This window comes from Cajanus cajan, chromosome 7, assembly GCF_000230855.2.
Source record: "Cajanus cajan strain Asha chromosome 7, NIPB_CcT2T_4, whole genome shotgun sequence".
NCBI lineage: Eukaryota > Viridiplantae > Streptophyta > Magnoliopsida > Fabales > Fabaceae > Cajanus > Cajanus cajan.
This window is the reverse complement of record NC_138523.1, coordinates 48,336,526-48,359,875: the sequence shown is the minus strand read 5'-3', so window position 1 is coordinate 48,359,875 and position 23,350 is coordinate 48,336,526. Positions and strand designations below refer to the sequence as shown.

The 23,350-nt window shown below is 29.2% G+C and overlaps 4 protein-coding genes across 5 annotated transcripts; 2 read left to right on the top strand and 2 right to left on the bottom strand.

Moving 5' to 3' along the window:
* Positions 1–2,232: 2,232 nt before the first annotated feature.
* On the top strand, positions 2,233–3,611 carry LOC109804644 (stellacyanin). The gene is made up of 2 exons (XM_020366478.3): positions 2,233–2,421; positions 2,941–3,611. Exons 1-2 carry the CDS (start codon positions 2,262–2,264, stop codon positions 3,342–3,344), a joined length of 564 nt encoding a protein of 187 aa, XP_020222067.1. The 5' UTR covers positions 2,233–2,261; the 3' UTR covers positions 3,345–3,611.
* A 2,489-nt stretch (positions 3,612–6,100) lies between these two features.
* On the top strand, positions 6,101–10,406 carry LOC109804915 (superoxide dismutase [Fe], chloroplastic). Of its 2 annotated transcripts, none has more exons than XM_020366836.3 (9): positions 6,101–6,223; positions 6,309–6,343; positions 8,078–8,128; positions 9,045–9,233; positions 9,319–9,490; positions 9,576–9,697; positions 9,810–9,836; positions 9,955–9,978; positions 10,233–10,406. In XM_020366836.3, exons 1-9 carry the CDS (start codon positions 6,208–6,210, stop codon positions 10,335–10,337), a joined length of 741 nt encoding a protein of 246 aa, XP_020222425.1. In that variant the 5' UTR covers positions 6,101–6,207; the 3' UTR covers positions 10,338–10,406. The 2 variants fall into 2 exon arrangements, with proteins under 2 accessions (XP_020222425.1, XP_020222426.1); XM_020366837.3 differs by having other exon boundaries at positions 6,163–6,220.
* A 1,096-nt stretch (positions 10,407–11,502) lies between these two features.
* LOC109804914 (Integrase-type DNA-binding superfamily protein) lies at positions 11,503–12,876 on the bottom strand. Its single transcript, XM_020366835.3, has one exon. It carries the CDS (start codon positions 12,832–12,834, stop codon positions 11,719–11,721), a length of 1,116 nt encoding a protein of 371 aa, XP_020222424.1. The 5' UTR covers positions 12,835–12,876; the 3' UTR covers positions 11,503–11,718.
* Positions 12,877–18,222: 5,346 nt separating this feature from the next.
* Positions 18,223–22,962, bottom strand: LOC109804992 (glutathione S-transferase U7). The gene is given in 2 exon segments (XM_020366919.2): positions 18,223–19,010; positions 21,239–22,962. Coding segments are annotated over 2 exon segments (720 nt in total). The 5' UTR covers positions 21,548–22,962; the 3' UTR covers positions 18,223–18,599.
* Positions 22,963–23,350: the final 388 nt, after the last annotated feature.

The following is a 23,350-nucleotide window of genomic DNA, read 5'->3' as shown; positions in this document are numbered from 1 at the left end:
CCCAATACCTTAACCGGTTCGATGACCAGTCCAGTTTTTAAAACTATGGCTTTAGGGATTAAAGTAACATAGTCTTATAGTTTTAAGGATTAAAATTATATTATATTTTATAAATATGTCATGTGAAACAGATATACCATATAGAATATATATGTCATATGACACATGTACCAATACCATGTGTATGACACATGCATTACCATGTTATATACACATTTTTGTTTTAAAAAAAATAGAACTTATTTAATGAAATGACTTAAATGGATGACATATATTTTCAGAAATTCTTTTTGAGTTTTATTAAAAATAGGAGCTAAATTGACCATTTACTAATTTATTAATGAAAAATTAATAAATACATTTATTTATTTTAACGTTATTGTTAATGTCCTTTATATATAAATATTTAGTTTTGAATAAATATTTAATTTGGTCCTTAATAGATTATTGAAATGATTGATAAGTCCTTATATATATTTTTATAGCATCTGAGTCCTTAAATTTTAGTTTTGTTATGTAATTTAGTCTTTTCGTCCGTTATATTCAATTATTAACTTTATTAGTCTCATGATCAATTAATAGTTAATTGTCATATTAGGATGTATTTTTTCTCCTAGTTGAAATGCAATAGTTACAAACTAAGTAAATTTAGACAAAGTGTCAAAATAAGGTTTAATTTTTAATTTAATTTAAAAATAAAATGATGTTTGAATTACTTTTTTTTTTTCACTTTCTACCACTAAACTTTTCCTCACTTTTATCATAGTAATTTTGCGATTTATTAAACATAGTAGAAATACACATATTTGATTGATGTATTCTTATTTAAGATCTTTCAAAACAACCACTCATTTTATTAAATCTCAAATACAATGATTTAGGATTTATAGTTTGAAACTTATAGTCAGAATAAACAAAGAAATCAAGGATGCTTGAAATAGAAAAAAAATTAATTATAGAAAATCCTACAAAATCCAATAACAACCTTGCATTAATCTATATTAGGTGTTTAGGAGAGCGAGAACAACAAACTATGAGAAAGAATAGGTGTCAACGTAGTTAAAATTTAAGAACCCAAATACCTCAAAAAATTATTTTAGGAACTTATCGACCACCTTTATCATTTTTCAAAGATCAAATTGAATATTTTCTCATTTAATTTTTATTAAAGTTACTACTTATTTATTTTACAAAATAAATTATGGTCTAAATATGTTTTTGTTTCTATTATACACAATTTATTTTGGTATTAATTATTGTAAAATAAATTTTTAAAATATTTGTTATTTTTTTCTCCTTATTTTTTTCTTTTTGTTCATATAATATATTTTTTTCATTTTAACCTTTATAATATTTTATTCATTTTAAGTTAACTTAAAAAAAAAAACTAGAGATTAAGTGAACATTATTAAAATATTAGAAGGACTAGAACAATGAATATATTAAAAGAATTAAGAGAAAATAATAATGATCAAAATAAAAAAAATTACAAAAAAACTTATAAAAAATAATTTTATAAAAACTAAAAATGAAAATATAATATATTATAATAACTAAAAATATATTTAAACTAATAACAATCAATTTCTGAATCAAGTGTTGTCCCTGTTCTAAGAAGTTGAAAGAAGCAAGGAAATGCACCTTTCATATTTGACTTTTTCTTTTTTATTTATTTATTTAACATTTTTTATGCGTTTATTTATTTAATATTATAATCAAATTTAAATAATTTTTATATGTCTATCTAAAAATTACTAAAAAAATGTTTACAATAAATTAACATACCATTTATAATTACTCACGCAATTGTTGAATAGTGTTATAAAACTTTTTTCCAGTCGTAATTATCAATAAATCAAAATTTAAACTTTTCTTTTAAAATTTAAACTTTACTTTCGTGACTACACTAATGATAATTACAAACAACATTAACGTGAATGAATTAATCTTCTTAAAGATGAAAAAACATAACTAGTTTGTATGATGATTAAGCTTCATGGTAGAATGAAAAATAATAATAATATACATATCTCGAGTAAGTTTAATGTCAAACCCAATCTAAGGGCTTAATGGCAGTTCAATACCGTTTAACCACTCTCTTCTCAGTCCACCAATTAGATGAAATGCACATTCCAACGTTGAAATATTTCTTCTATTTAATTTATTGTTTTTTGTTGGGTAGGTTATCCAATAAAGAGCAAACTTCAAGCATATAAAATGGACCCTATGGTAACCCAAAGTTGTTAGAACCCTTCATTAACATGGAAAAGTTACTCATAGTTTATTCTCTTATCTTTTCTTTGGCAACTTTCACATGCTCAGCCACTACTTACACTGTTGGAGATAGCTCTGGCTGGGACATTAGTACAAATCTTGATACATGGATTGCAGATAAAAATTTCAAAGTAGGAGATGCTCTTGGTAAGTACTTAACATTTCTTTTATAGCTCAAAGGGGCATCTGAAATATCTTTAAATTTATAAAGATTAACTTATAATATTTTGTAAATTCTTTTAGCTTATTTCAATTAGCTTCTTTTATTTTATCAAAATAAGCTCAATTTTAATTTATTTTAATGAATTCATGGTTAAGTTTTTTTACATAAATTTGTACATGGCAAAAGTTTTATCAAGTATTAAATTAAATTATGTACCCAAATTCATCTTAGATTAATTTCTAATAGCTAAATAATACTTTCTAATGATGGTTCTATTCGACTTTTTTGCTAATCATCATTTTTAAGGGGCTGAAATATTCAATGGAACTTGAAACTTCAAATATCAAGTAGATTATTGTTTCAAGTATTTAAAAACAAAATTCATGAACAAACCAAATTTTATGTATATACTTCACTCTGTTTTTCATTAGAATATTCGACTTTATTATTTCATTGTTAAGAGGGATTAACAACATTTTGAAAATATTTCTGTCTTTTTTCAGTTTTTCAATATTCATCTAGCCAAAGTGTAGAAGAAGTTACAAAAGAAAACTATGACACATGCAACACAACCAATGTTTTGGCAACTTATGGAAATGGAAACACAACAGTGCCACTAACAAGAGGTGGAGACAGGTATTTTGTTTCTGGAAACAAGTTGTATTGCCTTGGAGGGATGAAGCTTCATGTCCATGTACAAGGTGATCAAAAATCACTTGCAGTTGCACCAACCCTAGCACCTAAGGCTGTGGCTGGATCAGACCAAAACACTGCCACACTTCCACAGTCCCCTTCATCAAAGAAGAATGCACATTTTTCATCAGGGACTGTGAGTTGTGCCAGAGATGCCCTTAAATTAGTTTGTGTTGCTCTTATGGCTGCTGCTTATGGAATGCTGAAGATTTGAGCATAATAATTTGTGTTTTGAGTACAGTATTTTGTGATGTTAATTGGGTGAAAAAGGTGACAATTTTGTTTTGTTTGGAAATACACATCATATAAGTTTAGTAGTGAAAAATTGAAATAGTATACACAAAATTCATCATATCATATTGTTATTATTGTTGTAATTCTTATCGATAAAAAAATATATACATATATATGCATTCGTTGTACATGATTGTTGAACACAATTAAAAGACATGCACATTCATTTTGTTTTGTGTAACAACCATACCATATTGATTTCTCATGATAATGTTATGTATAAGATTTAAATATGTATATACTACTCTATCTGACACACACGGGTGCTCTTACTTTACACTTCATTAAAGACAAAATCTAAAAAAGTGTTCTAAAATGTATAAGAACTTTTATACGTTTTCTATACCATATAATAATTTGAAGCAAAAGCATTTTAAAAAACGTGTGTTTTTTTTTAACGATAATTATGCAAGTTTACACTAGTGCAGTACTAGTGTGTTCTTATACGAGCCACAAGATACATGTGTAAGACCTTAAGCATGTTTATTTGAATGTAATACACATTTTAAGATTCAGACCCCCTTGATGTTTTCTGAAACCCTTTCTAGCTACGCATAACCATAGTAAATTTTGGATGTTTAAAATTGTCCATATTCGTGTACCATACATAATTTGTTCATGTATATATTTTATTTTCCCCATAATTTTCTAACAAATTAAAAAGCATTTGATGGGTTTTAAACCTTATCCAACTATTATTGGTTCCTTTTAGAATGTGATTATTTTATTCTGTATTTTAAAAATCGGTTTGTATCAAAAATAGAAAGCACACCGTTAGTTTAAACTAGAATGATTTAATTAGAGGTGAGTATGATCCAACTTATTTAAAAACTTAACTCATGATTTAATTCGAATAAATTTGACTCTTAAATTTAGATCTGGTATAATTTTTAAGATAAATTTGACTTATATACTTCAAGTTATTCCAACTCATCTTTTACTTTTTTAAAATACATAAATTCTTAGAATATTGTACATTAATTAATAATAAAATATTTTTTAATTAATATAGTCTTTGTATAATATTATATTATATTTATAGTAGCTTTATTATTTTTAAATATATATCATAAAAATATATTTTAATTTAAGTTTTGTATATTTTTTATTTCATAATTTAATAAGAGTTTATTGATAATGAATTATCGGTATAAGAAAATTTATGCTATCAATCAATAAAAAAATATTATTTATATGACTTTTAAATAATCATTAAAAGAGTTTAATAAATTGTGATTTTTACTGTGTAACACTGTTTTGTATTATCACTGTCACTGTATAGTTTTTTTTTCTCATTTAATAATACATATATTAATATTGACATGCAAGTTACATATCCAACGAGGTCATCTATTTTATTTTTTTACATAAACCTTTGAAATTCTGCCGTTTTGCCATCCAATGTCTGTGCATGCAGCAACTGGTCTTGTTCCTGTACAATTTCAGAAATTTCAATATTTGCGCTTCACAACCAGGGATGGCAACGGGGCGGGTCGGGTATGAGTTTTATGATAGTCATTCCCGATCTTTGCTTGGTCTTGGTTGAATATACTGCACAAATCTTTCAACTACACTTTCTCACAATGGAGTATCAACCCTGGACAATGTATTCGAGGCTAATTCAACAGCTAACTGTGTTGGAGACTTGAGGTTAATGGACACTCTATTTTCTTCGGTCATAGCTACCAATACTGCAAATGATTTCAAGGGAATCAGGTTAGTTGATATGTCACTTCAATACTATTTGTGTCTCACCGCTGTATAATGGGAGAGGAGTGACAAAAATTCTAGTCTTTGTCGTTGTAATACTGACATATACATGCTCATTTGGAGACTACAACGTGTTAGGCTGGTTGTATTTTGTCGGATTGTCATGAATATGTTGCTAATGCCCTATTTCCTATCTATTGTAAAAGGGTTAAGGTACCCCCTTGTACCTTGTATATATAACATTTATTTGCCTTTCAAAAAAAAAAAAAAACTTGTTGGGTATGTGATTTTCATCTTCATTCTCATCCCCGTCGGGTACGGGTACGGGTACGGGCGGGTAAGTACATACCTATACCCGTACCTGATTAAACCGAATATTCTCTGTCAAAGTCGGGACAGATTCAAGTATTATTTGCGGGTATGAGTATATTTGTCATCCTTATTCACAACACACTCGTACTTCTTTTTCCTCTTACACCTGTCATTTTTATTTTTTTTCTTAATTAAGATTAATTTTTTTAGTTATACCCTTAGAATCACTTAATCCACACTGTTAAACATACATCAATTCTAAATGGATAAAAAAATACATCTTATTAAATGTGTTTTGAAACACCAATTCTAAATGGATAATATATATATATATATATATATATATATATATATATATATATATATACCCTATTAAATGTTACAAAATACATCTCATTTTTTAAAGAAAGAAACCCGTTTTGTAATTCTTTTTTAAAGAAAATTACTCCTTTTTACATGAAAAAATTGAGATTCTCACTCGCTGAGTTACTTGTTCTGAGGCAGGTGAAATCACGAAATTAGGGTATTAATATTATTTATTTATTTATTTTTAAAAGAAAAAAGAAATGATGATGATTGTAAAAATAAATGTGTACTAGTGGGGCATTGTGGTGCTCGTACATAGCTTCCAACTCAGTGTACTACAAGATTGAAATTGTACTAACACATAGTATTTTCTTATATATATTGGCCTTCAAAGTAAGAAATTGACCTTTGTCCCAATTCCTCACTCTAACCACACGCTCAAATTACTCAGAGACATGGCTTCATTGGGTGGTGCACACACTCTTTCCTTAGCTAGTGCCTTTGCATTTTCTTTCTCTAGTTTCATTGCTTTTGTGTTAATTTGTTTAATTGGCAGGGTTACAAAGTGGCATCAATTTGCTTATCAAAGAGGTATTTTCATCACCAAAATTATCTCAATATGCATGCATGTCTACAATTTTTTCTCCTTCTTCTTCTTCTATATATATATATATATACTCCTTTGCATAAAATGAGACTCATGAAATGGATGATAAAGTTCTTCCTAAGCACACGCTCTTGTCTAATTAATGTATTCCTTTCTTCCCTTTTTTCATAAGATTCTACCTTTACTTTGGTTGATTGATAAAAAAAACAAAAAAAAAAAAAAAAAAAAAACTTCTAATTCATGAGCAACAACTTATTTTTAAGCAACAAACAATGCCACAACTTCATTGCGAAGATAATTAAGCATATGTTGAAACATTAAAATTGATTAGTGATAGAAATTGAAGTAATATGTATATAATTTTAAGTTTGAATTTTGATATGGGTGTAATTTCCATAGATAAAAAGTAGTTTCTTTTACAATAAAAAGAAAAATAGAAAAGCATAAGTTTTTTTTTCCATTAAAGATGTTTTAAGATCAATTAAAATCACGTTAATTTAATTTTTAATTAAATGTTCATGTACAGTATTATTTTCACTTTAAGGAAATGATTCTGATTCATAATTAATTTTAATTGAATCGACTTTAAATAACTTTTATGTGTATTAAATTTTATTATTAACTTATTTTTAGGATAAAAAATCTAATAGTTTAATTATAACGTTATTTTAATTGAGCTCGTCATTGTGTATAAAGCCGAAATTCTCATTTTTTTTTCTTTGTGAATTTTTACTACATTTTAATTATTTGAATATTAAATAATGGACACTATATGTATTATTATAAATAATTATTATTTATCTCCATTTTTTTTAATCTTTTTCATATATTCACATCACACCTCAACTATAGTCCCCAAAATAAAACGATACAAGTTTCTTTATCTCATTTTTAATGTACAAGAAATATTTTTCCTTTCACAAGCAACAATTCAATATCAGTTTGGCATATTAGTCATGACAGAACAAATGAAAAGACAATTGGTTGTAAAAAAATGTTTTCATTTTCTTAATTAAGGAGGCTTAAGGCTCAGGTTGTAAAATCTATTAAAAATATTTCAGAAATTAGTTTTTCTTTATGAACAGAAATTAGCTTTCTAATTTGTTAAAACTCGACACTTTTGAAAATTAATTTTGACATATGTTACACTCATTTTTTTAAAATCAAACCCATGCCTTCAAGTCATCATTACCCTAATTTTTTTTTTTTTTTTACATCTCTCATGTTTTTGCACCCTAACCATCATGTACCGCCATAACCAATCCAAATGGAATTTCACAAGGCCCAATGTGGGCCGGGCTTTTTGACCCTTTTTTTTTTATAAAATATATCTTGATTATATAATATTTTTTAATGACAGTTTAAATTTTTGGTGTATCTTTTACCTACTTTTGTTGTGGTACTCTTAAAATTTGGATTAAGACAACAAAAGTTAGAATATGTGAGTTATTTTAACATAAAAATGTAAATTAAAAAATAAATGAGTTATTGGGCTGCATATTGGGCCCATAGCTCATAAATGACTGGACTGAATTAACAATTTTAAATCCACAATCAAATTGATTCAATTTAACTAAGCCCTGTGTGTGTGGTTGTGTGTCTTGCAAATTTTAGAATTTGTGTCATGTCTCATACTTATGTCAAATTTTGTGCCTCATATGTTAAGACACATTGTTTTCTTTGTCCTTTTATTCAAGAAAGCATGTTGTGCGATGCAGGGTCCAAAAGTAAATGCAAAGTTTGAGCTGAAGCCTCCACCATACCCACTGGTAATAAGACCTAGAGTTAGAATTCATTCTGATTTTCAAGTGGAGCCATGCATGCTTCTAAATTCTAATGGCACATTGAAGAAAGAATACTTTGATTTCATAGTTTTCAAACTTGCATTCTATTGAAACTTAGTTCAGTCTTAATTTAGTAAAGAAACTTAAAAATGAAACCGATTCATGAACACATGCATGAACAAGGTCTGTTTGGTAAACTTTTATGGAAATACTTATAAGAAAGAAAAACATAAAGAAAAATAAATAAATTTTTTTCATAAGCTATATTTAGTTTATATTATAAATAAAATAATTTGTAGAAATTTTTTCTTTGATTAATTTCTCAAAAAAAATATTTTTAATTTATGTATAAACAAGCTTTAACTGATAAAAAATATATTTCAATTTTTTTATTTTTTATTTTCTCATAAAAGTTTGTTTTCGAAAGAGTTTATCAAAAACATACCCCAAGTTACTTTGGTTAGTCTTAATTTTTTACCTATTATTGACTAAGTTACTTGATCCTATGTCATAATCATATATATATATATATATATATATATATATAAAAAGAATCTATTTACATAAATTTTAGTAAATTTATTTTATTCAATGAATCATTTTGTATTAAATTTTAATGATTTAATTGTTAAATTAAAAAATTATAATATATAAATTAAATTTATAAATTATTAAAAATTTTAAAAATTATATGATAGGCCGTTATATTGATAAATTTCTTAATCTATATAATCTATATATGTTTATAGATGGATGGAGATGATGATCTCAAAACTCAAAACGGATCATAAAAGGCTAGCTTTTAGGAATAAAAAAAAACTAGGCTATTATTTTATAAACCAAATCTACCAATAAATAAAATATCAAAGGCAGAAAATTCTATGATAATGGAATCTTTCAGAATGCTTTGGAGCCGGTTATGAGTCAGCAGACACTTGAGTTTCATTGGGGGAAGCACCACAAGACTTATGTGGAAAATCTGAAAAAACAAGTTGTTGGGACAGAGCTTGATGGAAAGACACTAGAAGAGATCATAGTCACATCATACAATAAGGGTGACATTCTTCCACCTTTCAACAATGCAGCACAGGCATGCATGCTTATAACCAGAATCTCTTATTCATGATTCAAAACCATGGCTTAGTAATTAATTAATCTTGTAATGCATGGTGCAGGTGTGGAACCATGACTTCTTCTGGGAGTGCATGAAACCAGGTGGAGGTGGAGAGCCATCTGGGGAACTTCTGGAACTTATTGAAAGAGACTTTGGTTCATTTGAAAAATTCCTGGCTGAGTTTAAGGCTGCTGCTGCAACACAATTTGGTTCAGGATGGGCTTGGCTTGCATGTGAGTAACAACCCTTTCCACCTTACTCAGTGTGCAAATCCCTCTTGTTCACTCATTTCTTATTGATGGAAATTATGGAATATAGATAGAGCAAGCAAATTTGATGCGGAAAATGCAGAAAATCCTCCTTCACCAGATGAGGACAACAAGCTAGTGGTGATCAAGAGTCCTAATGCTGTGAACCCCCTTGTTTGGGGATGTTATTATGTAAGTAGTAAGAATTATTAATAATATTCATTATTCATTACTTGTCTTGAAACATGAATGAGGTTTATTCACCTGATAAATTCTGATGTGAGTTCATGTTAATTTCTTGCAGCCACTTCTTACCATTGATGTTTGGGAGGTATAATCAAATTTGCTTACTGTTTGTCATTTGATTAAACAATTTGCACACACAAGTTTGGTAACAGCCATTAATAACCACTTGCTAACTTTGTAATATTCTTTTCATTTTTGTGCAGCATGCTTACTACCTTGATTTTCAGGTAATATGTTGCTCCAGGCATACAGTTATGAAATGCTAATAACACACTCTTTACTACTTTTTCCGATGCACCTTTTTTTATTGGTAGAAATTCATCTATGTCTTATTAGCTTGTGAATGAGACCTACCAATTAGGAAATAAGAGGTGCATATCTAGATTAAAAAAAAGTGTGACAAAGTGTGTTACTAACATTACTAAGAGTTGTATCCAATAGATAAATTTATTCATAATTTTTTTTTTTGTTATCTTTCCAGAACCGGCGTCCTGATTATATATCAGTGTTCATGGATAAGCTTGTTTCCTGGGATGCAGTGAGCTCTAGACTTGAAGAAGCTAAGGCTTTAATTACCAGTACATGATGCTAAATTGGATGAAGAATAAGTTATTTACCCTGGTAGTGATGATGAATTGGATGGCGTGATAAGGAAGAGTGAACTATTTTTAGTTAGAAAGTGTAACATGGCACATCCTTTAAACTTAAGACAGTATCAGGTTTAAATCACTTCAGACTGCAGATTATGTATTGTATGGTCAGAAATCTTAGTTTTGGTTCTCTTTGCAACTACGTGAATTGTTAACAATAAGATTGCTTATTGCTTATGCATGAACAATCAACAAAATAATGCTATGGTGTAGAACTTTTTCACATTACTTTTATGAGAGTATCTTCTTTTCCATGAGCATGATTGAATAAGTAAATTCCTAAGAAGTTGAAGGTTTTAGTTTCTCCATTTTACCCAATTTTATAGTATACATTCTAAATTTATAGTGTCACAAAGTGTTTAAATCAGGCATTTTACTCAAAATGTATGCGTAGAATTTAATTTTTATGTACATAAATGATGCATCAGTGCCCATAAAAGAAAAACGTAAAAAAAAAAAATCTTGGAATAACACAATTTTAAATCCATAACTACATATGTAATCTGCTTGGAGGCACTCTCGTTGAAGGCTCTTTTTTCTTTTTCTAATTTAGAAAATTAATTTCTTGTACCTTTTAATGAAAAACGCATATTTCAATATAAATACTATATAATATGTGGTTCAGATTAATTTTGACAAAAAATTTTGGTATAAACACTTAAGACTTAATCAAATAACACCAAAAAAATCATGTAAAACAGTATTACAAGATTCTATGCCCACCCACAAGTACACTTTGGCTGCACTGTTGCAGAACTGTAATGGATTCAGACTACTATTACAAAAGCAGAAGTGGAATGAATCCAGGCACACTTGGTATATATATCAATATTGCAGTATATTGATATTGAGACAAAATTTTGGTATATTTTATCATGCATTCAAGCTTTCAAACACAAAGCATAAAGTTATAATATTGCAAAGCGATCAAAATACAGGTGAATAGTTCTTTAAAATCACAATCTGTGTAGCTTCTTCTATACATTGAACAACTACTGTTATTCTCAATGTTGACTAGTTGTTTCTCAAACAGCCGTTGATCCAAGCCAGTGTTTTGATCGGAAGCAAAATAATCCACAAACCTTTAACATGCTATATAAATTGTTGGAAACTTAAAATTCTATCTATAAATGCCCCTGAACAAAGGGCGTTTTAGAAGGATACTAGTTTCAATACATACATTATAGGAACTGGAAAACTGCCAAATCTAGAATGATCTAATGAGCTTTAAACTGAACTTGAGGTCCAAATGAGAAATATAACTGTAGATAAAACAGGGTTACTATATGTATGCTTTCAAAGTAGAAAAAACAAGGGTCATAAATTAGAGACTGAAAGTTCATTCCAAATATCGTCCATGTCTAAGGAGGGCATTCTACTTAACTGAACAGTTTCCAAATCTGACATCTCATGGAGTGTACTTTTGCTTCTCTCACTTATCTCAGCTCCAACCCTTATGGTTGAATTTGAATCCTTTCCACTTATACTTGTCAATATTCCATTCTCATCAGTGTGCTTAATTCTTGACCCTGCTAGTGAGACATTGGACTTCTTATGAGAAGAAACACCTTGTGAAATTGCTTGTAGTTTTGCCTCCACAAGTGCAGCAGTGGTTCCATTCAGAGAATTGGCTTGAATCACATGCTTGAGATCTGGGAAGTTCAACTGAGCATATTCTCCTCTTAGTATGTATGCTGCTGTGTCATATGCAATGGCAGCATCTTCAGCAGTGTCAAAAGTCCCTAGCCAAACCCTTGTCCTGTTTCTTGGTAATCTAATCTCAGCCACCCATTTCCCCCAGTGTCTCTGCCTCACCCCTTTAAACACCTTCCCTCTTCCACCATACTTCATAGGCTGAGTCCTAGTGCTACTCAACCAATTCTTGTTCATTTTGTGTGCATCACTACATGCTTGATGCTGGTTTTGGCCAAACTGAGACACATGATATGTGGAATCTGAAGTTGCTGACATGACTTCACCACCTTTGATACTTGACGATGATGAGTACATCATGGAGGGTTCCTGCAAAAACAAAGTCAAGTTTGGAAAATTTGTTGGTGTGGCAGAAGATGATGATACTAGAGAAACCACTGGCTCATCAAAACATGGTCCTATAGTTAATGGAGGGAGAGTTTCCAAGAGATTTAGAGGAATGGAGCTGTTTTTCATGTCTGGGACTGGGAAGATAGAATTGGATTGGTTGTTCTCTTTGCCATTCTTGATGTCTTCATGGCCATTGAATTTTGAAGGGATATGACTAATCCATGTGTCTTCTTTCATTGAAGTATAACTTGAACATGGAAAAGGCTTCTCAGGTGATGATGCTATTGATGAGTTTACCCCACTTCTTAAGGCATGAAGATGGTTAGAGGCAGTGAGAGAGTGAGAACCTCTTATTATTGCACTGTCCAAAAACTTTGATCTTGTTGCCATTTCTTGCAAACAAGTTGGAAATTTCTTGAGTGAAGATTTCCTTCTTGGGAAACGTATCCTTAATATAGAACCTTCAGACAGTAAATCCGAGATAAAACACTGACAGATAGAAATGATTGAAATGCATGCACTGCACTAAATACATTTCCTTAGGGCTAAGGCACATCTCATATTGACAGGTATCAGTTAAGTTTTATTATTATTATAATACTAAAAGAAACCTACTTTGTGTTTCATTAGGAGTATTCTTTTCGATGAATATGATCTATACAAAGTTCACGATTAAAGATTAATCTATGTTCTTGAAACGTAATTTTTGTTAACTAAACATTATTTTAACACTAAAAAATCGATTTTGAAAACATCAAATCAAGATGTGTTCCAAAGAAAACCTCACAACCATTAAGACAAAAAGTTTGGTTTCTTTCATTAGGAATTTATTGTGGCTTCAATAAGGTATATTTCTTTATAAGGATTTCATTTTCTACTTAAAAATTATGCTTGCATTCTATAACATGCTTATCCTTCACAACCAATGGGAATCAGACAGCTCAAGCTTTTTTCTGGATCAGCTGTATACAGGGTGCAAAGCTTGAGAATTGACATTCGTTTAATGACAAGAACTACCTTAATTTAACACCTTCATGTTCTTTGTTATTATCCCGGGTATTATTCTTTTTTCTCATTAATAATCATGTGGTTTTGTTGAACACCCACATGCTATTATGCTATATTCTTCTCTTGACTGATAATGTAATTTAATACGACAATCCATGAACGAAGCACAATTTTTTTTTTTTGGTCACTGATACATTTCATAGACAAAGGGCATGATAAAAAGCGGTGAATTTATTTCAAAAAAAATAGAGAAACACTTATCTCCTAGTTGAAATGTCTTTCTATTCTTTTTCATCTCACAAAAAAACCGGAAAGTCAATGTACCGAGAGGGGTTAACTTTTTTAAATAGATGTTTTCATATACACCTACCTATAGACTGAACCATTGTTTAGATGCTTAACCAACATAGTTATTTATCAACCATATCATACCATGTTGGTTGAAATATCTTTCTAAAATCACCAACTGATGTGGTAAACTACACAATTTTTGCTCTTTAAAATGTATTGATTTGGAAGGCTTGGCGGTGCAATTGATTAACAAAGGTTAATGATTTGTTTTTTTCCTCTTTGGTGGAAACAAAGGTTTATTATCTACATTATCATGTACAAGAATACTATATTTATCAAGGATTTAATTTTAATATCCTTGGTGGTAGTTTGATGAAGTCATTGCAAACTTTTCCTGGCCTAGTATTAAACAATTCCTTAAAGAGCGTGAGCAAAGCAAAGTGAGCACTTTATGCATTTTCTTTTCAGCCTCCACTTCGGTGTCTTTTGAGAATGGCTTAAGACACTGAAAACGGTTCATATGGTTGATGCAAAAATGAAAGTGTACCTGAAGCTAATGCCACCATTTTTGAGGCTACAATTATTAAAACTGCACCTCATTGGGATTCATTGCTCTAATTTGAAGCCACCCCATTTGTTTCATGCCACATGGCATGACCACTCTAAGGTAGTAAACACCATTTTTTTAAATGTTCATATGTGAGACAGATTCTTGGCATCTTTCACTCTTGATGTAACTTTTTAATAGCACTTTATACCATTTACAATAGGTTCTTCAAATTGTGTAGCTGTTTTCTCAATTACTTTATAAACCATGCACATGGTTCTGACCAGGAAAGAGTGTAATGTATACCACAAACTAAAATTGCTTAGTAAAATAAACAGGACAGAGGGTCATGCATCTGATGTTGCTTTAGTTAGCTGTCAACTTTTCACACATCAACCATGATTCTTAATTCCTTGCCTTGTTTTGTACCTCAGCATGATAATTGATAATCAAGATCAGATTAATTAAAAATGACTCTCTTCCACATCAGCTCTGCCTAAACTCAGGATCATGGTCTTGCAGTTTGTCTAGTTGATTGAAATAAAGATGTGGCTTGGTTGGCTCTTCATCACTTGATGAGACATTAAAATTTCAAAAGTTAACATAAATAAATGCAAATGCAACTAAGTACTATAACTTATTTAATTATCATAGTATTTTGTATTAATATGAAGCTTTATAAAATAAAAATATTTATATGTAAACAAAGAGTATTTAAATTTTATGCATTATTTGTTCATAACCCCTCTTTTAACTCTGGTAGGATGATTAAGCTGGTTAAGTTTATTGACTTTTACTAATTAAAGCTTAAGATCAAATTTGACTTCCCTTATATTTTATATCTTTTCATTAAACTTGTGTTAAGAATGATGAAAACAATCTTTCATAATTTGATAAAAAAATCTTGAAAAAAATTGATAATTAACTCTAATATTGAATAGCGTCGTACTTTATTTTAATCTAAACTTTTAAAAAAAATCTCCTCTTTGTTTTTATGAACATAATTTACACAATTTCTCAAATTTAATAATTAAGAACTAATTTATCTTCATGAAACATAACTTTTGTTGATCAAGCATTACAATTAAATATTATAATCACATATTTTATTTGAGAGTATATTTGTATGACTTTTTCAATAACACTTGTGCTAGTGTATGAGAAAGAAAGGGGTGTGGGTACATGAGGACATGTTCGATTGTTAACTTGCACAACTACCCAAGGACGGAGCCAAGGGGAGACCTACGGGTGCCACGGCCCCCCCAACAATTTTAATTTTTTTTTTATATACATATATATTACTAAATAAGAAATAAAGGTACATACTTGAATAACTTGATCTTGCAATATGTTCGATATATTTATCAAATGTAAATATGAGAAATAATTTTTATTAAATTATGTTAATTATTATCTAGTTTTGTCAGATAATATGCTTTTGATACTTTAATTTTCATTTATTATAAATTATATATTATTTATTCTCGGCCCCCCAGTATTGAAATCCTGGCTCCGTCCCTGCAACTACCCTAAAATATGTCTATGGTGTGACCACCAGTTAAATATTACAAGATAGCTTTTAAAACATAGGTCATACATTTTTCTTAAAAGAGTTGCAAATATATTGTCACATTTGTGATCAAATTGGGTTTCATAATTCACTCAAGATTTTTGATTCAATTCTTATCGGTAGTTCTTTATTATTATGTCACTTGAAAGTTTTACTATAAGTCATAAGAGATTAACTCGTAGCATGCCTTCATTTAAGAATAAGAGAATCACGTATCTCCTAAACTTTAGTTCCACCAAAAGAAAAAAAAATGGGTTTCATAAAAGGTATCAAATACATTGTAACTACTACAATACCTCTCGATCGAAAAAAACGTCACACTTTTACTTCTGCTATTCCACTACGTTCTGTTGCAGGATTCATGAACCACTCCAAAAAGAATATTCTAAAACTATGAACAATTATTATCTACCTATTAATGTATTGAAAAAGGCATATCATCTTCCAACAAGAAACCATCTAAGTACAAGTGAAAGAAAAAAAAGAAAAAGAAAAAGAAAGTTTAAATTTGGTAATTTTTTAAGAAATAATTGTCTTTTATTTTATCAGATAAAAAAAACGTATTTCCTTAAAATAATATTGAATTAAACATGCACTAAATACATAAAAGAATTTAAACAGGTGCAACCTAATTACCTATGATCGGTGATTCTGCTTTATCTTTTTCTTCAGCAGTATATATACCTCTTTCAATCTTGAATATGTTTAGTTTTGTCACGGAAGAAACAGAATCTATTTCTAATTTAAAATGTATGGCCAAATGCATGAACGCTTCGCCATCATATTATAACATTTACTTAAATCTAACAATCTTGATCGTGAAACACAATGTGCAATTATGTTTATAATATTTTGTTATCTTCTTCAAAATGATCCAGACATGCCTAACATGTCTGTGCTATGTACTTTTCAATTATACTAACATCATAAAATACTTTATTTCAAAATTTTAATTAATTTATTCCTATACCTTTTTTTTTCCCTTTGGATTCGCCTTTTTTTTTTTTTTAGAGAAATATGTAAATAAAAAAAATTAAAATGAAGTTACTTTTACATTAGTGGCATTTTGATTCAAGTATGTTACCATAACTGTACCCACCCCTAATTGTAGGGTCACTTTGTTTTTTTTTTTTGTCGTTCCTGGAATACACCGCCGACAAGCGTGACTAATTTCCTCGTTACGAGGGAGGCACCTCAAAGGTGGGATAGCTGGCCCCAAGATTTAACGAGACTGCATACACAAAGCAGGATTCGAACCTCTGACCTTACTTAAACGTGGATCAATCCCTATCGCTGAACCACACGCTTGAAATTTATGGTCACTTTGTTTAGTAAGGATTAATTTAATTTAGTATATTCTTTTGTTGGATAATTAACTTAGTTCTTTAATTTGTCTATCAGATTACTAAATTATTTAGATCGATAACTCTTTATTATTAATTAAAAAACTAATGCCTTAGTGATACAAATAGATAAGCATTAACATCAAAACTCCTAAAAGAAAAAAAAATGACAAATATTCGATGATTATTCCTAGCCTAAAGAATCACAATATGATCATACTCCAAAACATGTTCTTATATCAAAATTCCATTCAATTTGAAAATTAACCTAAAAGCTTCTTCGTAGTCATAGATTATTAAAAGGCTCGAAGAATATAAATCATGAACACAAAGATTAAGGAAATCAAACTTTATTAATAAACCAATTCAAAAATCCATAAAATCTATTAAAAAACTAGAATTAAGATAAACATGAATATATATATATATATATATATATATATATATATATATTGTTGAAACACAAAAATAATGATTATTAAAATCAGATAAATCATCAATTAAATCAAAGTATTAAATTGATGGATTGTTAATTGAATCAATAGATTACTAATTGAATTGTATAAATTAATATATTAAATTTTTATTAAATATATCTTATATAAATAATACTTGTCATGTTTATATTAAGAAATTTAAGTTGGCTTTGTGGCATAATTTTTTTAAAAGGTATGACACCTGATACAAATCTCATGTTTTTAATTTTAATAGAAGAGACCAACCGTGGAGGTCCAAGGAAAAATTCAAATCATATCAGACTTTGCACATCGCATTCAGTTTATTGTAAATTTAATTCGATATATAAGCCAATCAGACTAGATATAAATTCAATTTTTTGTTCAACCAGACAAATCATTCACTCTAAAATTTATAATATTAATAGATAAAATGAAAATTCGATTGATCTTAAAAACATTTTGCACTACATATATAACCGATTTATTTTTGTTTGCTCACATATATAGCTCCATAAAAAGAGAGAGAGAGAGAGAAATTCCAAGAAAAGAGAAAACAAAAAAATGACTTCATATCCATTAAAATGAAATCTTATATATGAGTTTGGACATGTACAATCACTTGACCACAAATCTGAATACCTGTGTGTTTGGTTCCACGTCAACAGCATCTGAATCGCGTAAAAAAACGTGAAAATCAGAAGCAAATATTACTTGCTTCTCATCAAATTGACGTGCTTCTGTTCGAAAACATAACTCAATACGCGAATCCAAACACACGCTACATGTTGCTTGAAGTGTAGAATCAATTTTCTACTCCTCAAATTTTATTTGATCATAGACTTTTATTAAAGTATCACAATATTAATTTTTATAAACAATATTGATCCATTAAATAATTTAAAAAAACTAACAAAAATTTATAGTATATATATATAACTTTAATGATGGTGGTGATTGTGATGATGATGGTGATAATGATGAGTAACTTCTTGTTTAATCATAGCAAGAAACATCTCCCTCTTTTGTGTGAAGTACTGAATTGCTAGGTGGTGAGGTGGGAGATTGTGTTTTATAAGAGGAATTTGCAAGAAATTGGCCATCCAAGAGTGAAGGTTAGGAAAGGCATGAGGTGTGATGAACTTGACTCCAATCACATATCCCATGGCAACCAAAGTATGTGCAACCCAACCCAAGGCAAGGTCTGCCAGTCCAATTGTGTTGCCACCCATGAATTTGTTTTCAGCAAGCCCACTTTCCTTTTCTATCACTCTCAAAGTTTCCAAAGTCTCTTTCATTGCTCTCTATTGTACTTCTCCATCATACCCAAAAAACTTCATCATGTCTACTGTCTGCCAAAAACAGGTCATGGAACTTGTAACTTCATATTATTTGCATTGTGATTCCATCATAAACATAAATGGTAATTTATGGTAAAATTAAAGATTTTTAAATAACTATTTTACTAATTATATGTTTAAGTAATTTTTAGTTAACTAATCTTTACATTAATAATACAAAAAAAATTAATTCCTAAAATGTTAAACTAAATATATTTATGTTTGAGCGAAATTAGATTCCAAATCTTTAAATAAGATCTTGAGTTCAAGTATTGTAAATAAATAAATAATTGAGAAATAAAAGAAATCATAAAAGGTGGTCAATTAATTTCTAAAAAAACCAACATAGCTAAAAAAATATTAAATTTAATCTTAAAAAATATGGAAGTGAACATATTAAAATTTTATTTTTTTGACACCATGAACATATTAATTCTTAAAAATGTAAAAATCTTACTTTAATTCCTAAAAATCATAAATGCAAGTCATATTAATTGATAATTTTTAAGGATTAATGAATCCTTTTGTAAAAAATGAATCCGATATATACTTGTGAATTGTGATTTTAATAATTAACGTCAACTTTTTTTATAATCTCAAAAAGTAATGTCTCTTAGGCTTTGTTTGGATTTGAGGATGGAAAAGGAGGAGTGGAAAAGGAGAGATTTGAAGGGAAAGTGAGTGAAAAATGAGGTTGTTTGGATTAAAGGAAAGTAAGTGGAAAGTGTAGAGAAAATTTGTGAAAGTTTGTGAGTGAATTGATTGATGTGATAGATAAAAATAATTTTTTTAATTGATTATTTTGTAATATTACTATTTTGCCCTTAGGTTAAAAAAAGTTTATAATTATTATAATTAAAAGATAAATATAAAAATTTTAACTAAAAAAATAAATTAAAATTTTAATTTAAAAATAATTTAATTTAAATATTTGTTTTAAATTTAATGATAGATAAAAATTAAAAATTTAATAGATGAATACGTAATTTACACTTTTACCCTTAGATTAAAAATGAGTATAATATTATTTATTGTAAATAATAATAATTGCAATAAAATTATATTAATAGGTATAATTTATTAAAAAAAATAATGATAATAATAATAATAAATATTAGAAAAATAATAAGAATCATAATAAATAATAATAATACTAATTATAATAGATAATAATAATATTAATAATAATGATAATAATAATAATATTTATAATAATAAATAATAATAACAAAATATATGATGATAATTATATTTTTTAACATTATTTTATTAATATTTATGAAAGTGTTATTATTTTAATTTTATAAACATGTATTATTTTTTTTATTTTCACTTTTTGATGTCAATATTTAAATAATAGAATTTTCTTAATATAAAAAAAATGTACAATAAATTTTTTGAAAGTTAATTAATAAATTAAAAAATTGATAAATTATTGACATAAATTAGAATGAAATGAAGATATATTTTTTAATTATACAAGTTAATTTTTACCGATTAAAAAATTAAGAAATTTTTAACATTACAAATTTGGGATTGTATTTTTAAGAAACTAGAACGGCCCGTTCTCAAATAGCGTTTTTAGGCCAATTTACTAGTTGGGAACGGCCCGTTCTGGTTTGGGAACGGCCCTTTCTAGTTTGGGAACGCCCCGTTCTAAGCTATTAAAGTACCCTTGTTTTTTAGATTGGAACGGGTCGTTCCAATTTTGGAATGGTCCGTTCTGGTCACGCCTGAAAGCGAAAAAATGTTACATAATCGTTATGTATTACACATAATCGATTATGTGCCACCATAATCAATTATGTATGGCACATAATCGATTATGTGCCACCATAATCGATTATGTGTCATGCATAATCGATTATATGCATAATCGATTATGCTAGCACATAATCGATTATGTGCCCCTGCATAATCGATTATGTACTCCTGCATAATTGATTATGCACGTAATTTTTAGAGGGGTAACCACGTCTTTCAATCCTTGCCAACGTGGCTTTTTTCGCTTTTCTTCATGGTTTATTGAAGAACCCTCCGTACACCTCTCCCGCTTTTCCTCACTTTTCTTTCTTCGTATTTCACTGGAAACAAACATGTTCGATTTTCGCCTTTCCTTTGTCGTGAATAGTAAATCAGTGGAAGCAAACAGGGGCTTAGGAAGACTGAAATCCATGAGTTAATAATCATTCTTGTAAAAATATGAAAAAACATGGTAGAAAAGTTTGCACATTACTTACCTTTTGGTCGATGAATTTTGACCAGAAACGAACATTAGATCGATGGTAAACATCTTGAGGCAATAGAGGTGTCTGAGGCCATGTCTCATCAATGTATTCAAGAATTATCATTGACTCTGCTATTGCTCTTCCATTATGCACAAGAACTGGAACCTTCTTGTAGATTGGATTGTGTTGCAATAAGAGGTTGCTCTTGTTAGCAAGATCTTCACCAATGTATTCATAACTCACACCCTTCAATTTCAGTGCCCAAACAACCCTTTGGGTAAATGGACTTGCCCATAGTCCAAACACCTTCACATCTTCCATCACTATTGATTTCTCTAATGTTTTCTGTGGTTAATTCAAGTATAATTGTTGCTTGCGCAATGCTAGTTTTATATTGATGATGTGTGGAAAATTCGTGGTTCTAGTCATTAGAGAAGAACATTTTGAAACGCAAGTTGAATAATCAACATTATACGGAGGCCAAGAATGAAATTATGAAAGTCCAAGGTTGACCTGAAATTAGTGTTGTTTTATGTCGTGGCTTACGACGTGAAATCTAACATGATCATTCACCTGAAAACATACACTAACATTTGTGATGTTTTCTACTCTTTTTTTTTTTTGTCGTGGTTCCAATGTTTTTATACAGGTATTTGGACGTGGGTGATAACATTTTTCTTTCGAATATTCAATACATTGATTGTAGAACCACCTGACCCAAACATTAGCCCAACCTACGTGGACTTGTTCGAAATATCTTGAACTTGTGGTCCACTACTCCACTTAAATTAAAAGCCCACTTGGTGGATAATTTTGGAACAACAATATCATATTTGTACGACTTGTTATCGATAGATTATAATGATAGGGTTTAGGTCTCAAAAATTTATTAGAAGTGGAATCACGTGACCGTGACCCAAACGTTGACTCAACTTGTTAGAATTCACATGAAATAATACATTGAAATTTTTTAAATAGCCACTAGCATTAAGGTTTTGGGTCATGAAAAGGGAAGGGACAAAGTATTGGTCAGATCTCAAAATCACAAAGGGAACTTTTGGAGAATATGTTGGCTAAGGTCACGGTGAAAAAAATTCTCAGGATCACTAAGGGTGTGTTGTAGATTAATAAATATAGTGTTGATGGTAAATGTAATTGTAAATCCTCCTTTGATGAATTTCTAGCCATGTTTTTCTCTATCGTGTTTGATATGTTTCAAAATGGTTTTCATTCCAAAATTGTGAGTTCTCATGCAGTGTCCAAGTTGAGTTGAGAAATGGCTCGCAAAATAGGCCATGTTTGTCTTTCTCAAATTTTACAAGAAGCACGATCAGTGAGGATGGCATAAAAAAAGGTTGCAGCCAAATCTCAGTGGTAGAGGTTCCATTTTGAAAATCGCCTTGCAACACCTTAACTTTGCAAAGTTTATCAAAGTATAGTGAATTTTGGTCCACACATAGAGAACAAAAGCATGTAACTTGAAACAAACAATTAGAAAATAAAGATGCTAATATTTAAGGATGTTATTATACACTGCTATTACTAACCACCAACACATTATTATTGTAACTTCTATTTAAGTTCTCATCTGATATATATTGTGGACTCTTTCTCCATATTGAAGACCATTGTTTGCAACGTTTTGAGTTGATTCTCCTGCTTCCATGCCTTTGGATAACACCTCAAAAATAGACAAGCTTGAGTTTTGGTACATTGAAGAAACCATGAGAGCAACAGGGAAATGATACCAAAAAACAAAGAATGCTGTAAATCTCTTGGAACTCATCCTCATCTTAACTGTTGTGGTTTGAAAGATTTCTGTGGTTATTACGATGAAAATGCAATGAAATTATAGTGCAGTTTATTCTAACTGGAATGAAATGAAGAAACATGTGAAAAGTGTTTCTTTTGCTGTTGCATTAAGGATATTTATCCTCAAATTTCTTGTAACACATTTTTACTTACTCCATTCTTAATTTAATTATACTTTTGGCTAATTAGAAAGGAATATGGTCAGAGGGTAAATATCAGTTCCAGTTTTTGATGGCCCTACCATGTGTAATGTGTTACTTTAAGATTACAAAACTCACATACCCGATTCTTAGTTAACTATACAAAAAATTC

What these genes read in the sequence shown, in the direction of transcription:
- LOC109804914 (XM_020366835.3), bottom strand. Translation starts at nt 12,834, where the DNA reads ATGGCAACAAGATCAAAGTTTTTGGACAGTGCAATAATAAGAGGTTCT.
- LOC109804644 (XM_020366478.3), top strand. Translation starts at nt 2,262, where the DNA reads ATGGAAAAGTTACTCATAGTTTATTCTCTTATCTTTTCTTTGGCAACT. An exon ending in CAAAGTAGGAGATGCTCTTG is followed by an intron (nt 2,422 to 2,940) that starts GTAAGTACTTAA and finishes GTCTTTTTTCAG; the next exon opens with TTTTTCAATATTCATCTAGC.
- LOC109804915 (XM_020366836.3), top strand. An exon ending in TCAATTTGCTTATCAAAGAG is followed by an intron (nt 6,344 to 8,077) that starts GTATTTTCATCA and finishes TGTGCGATGCAG; the next exon opens with GGTCCAAAAGTAAATGCAAA. An exon ending in CTTACTACCTTGATTTTCAG is followed by an intron (nt 9,979 to 10,232) that starts GTAATATGTTGC and finishes TTATCTTTCCAG; the next exon opens with AACCGGCGTCCTGATTATAT.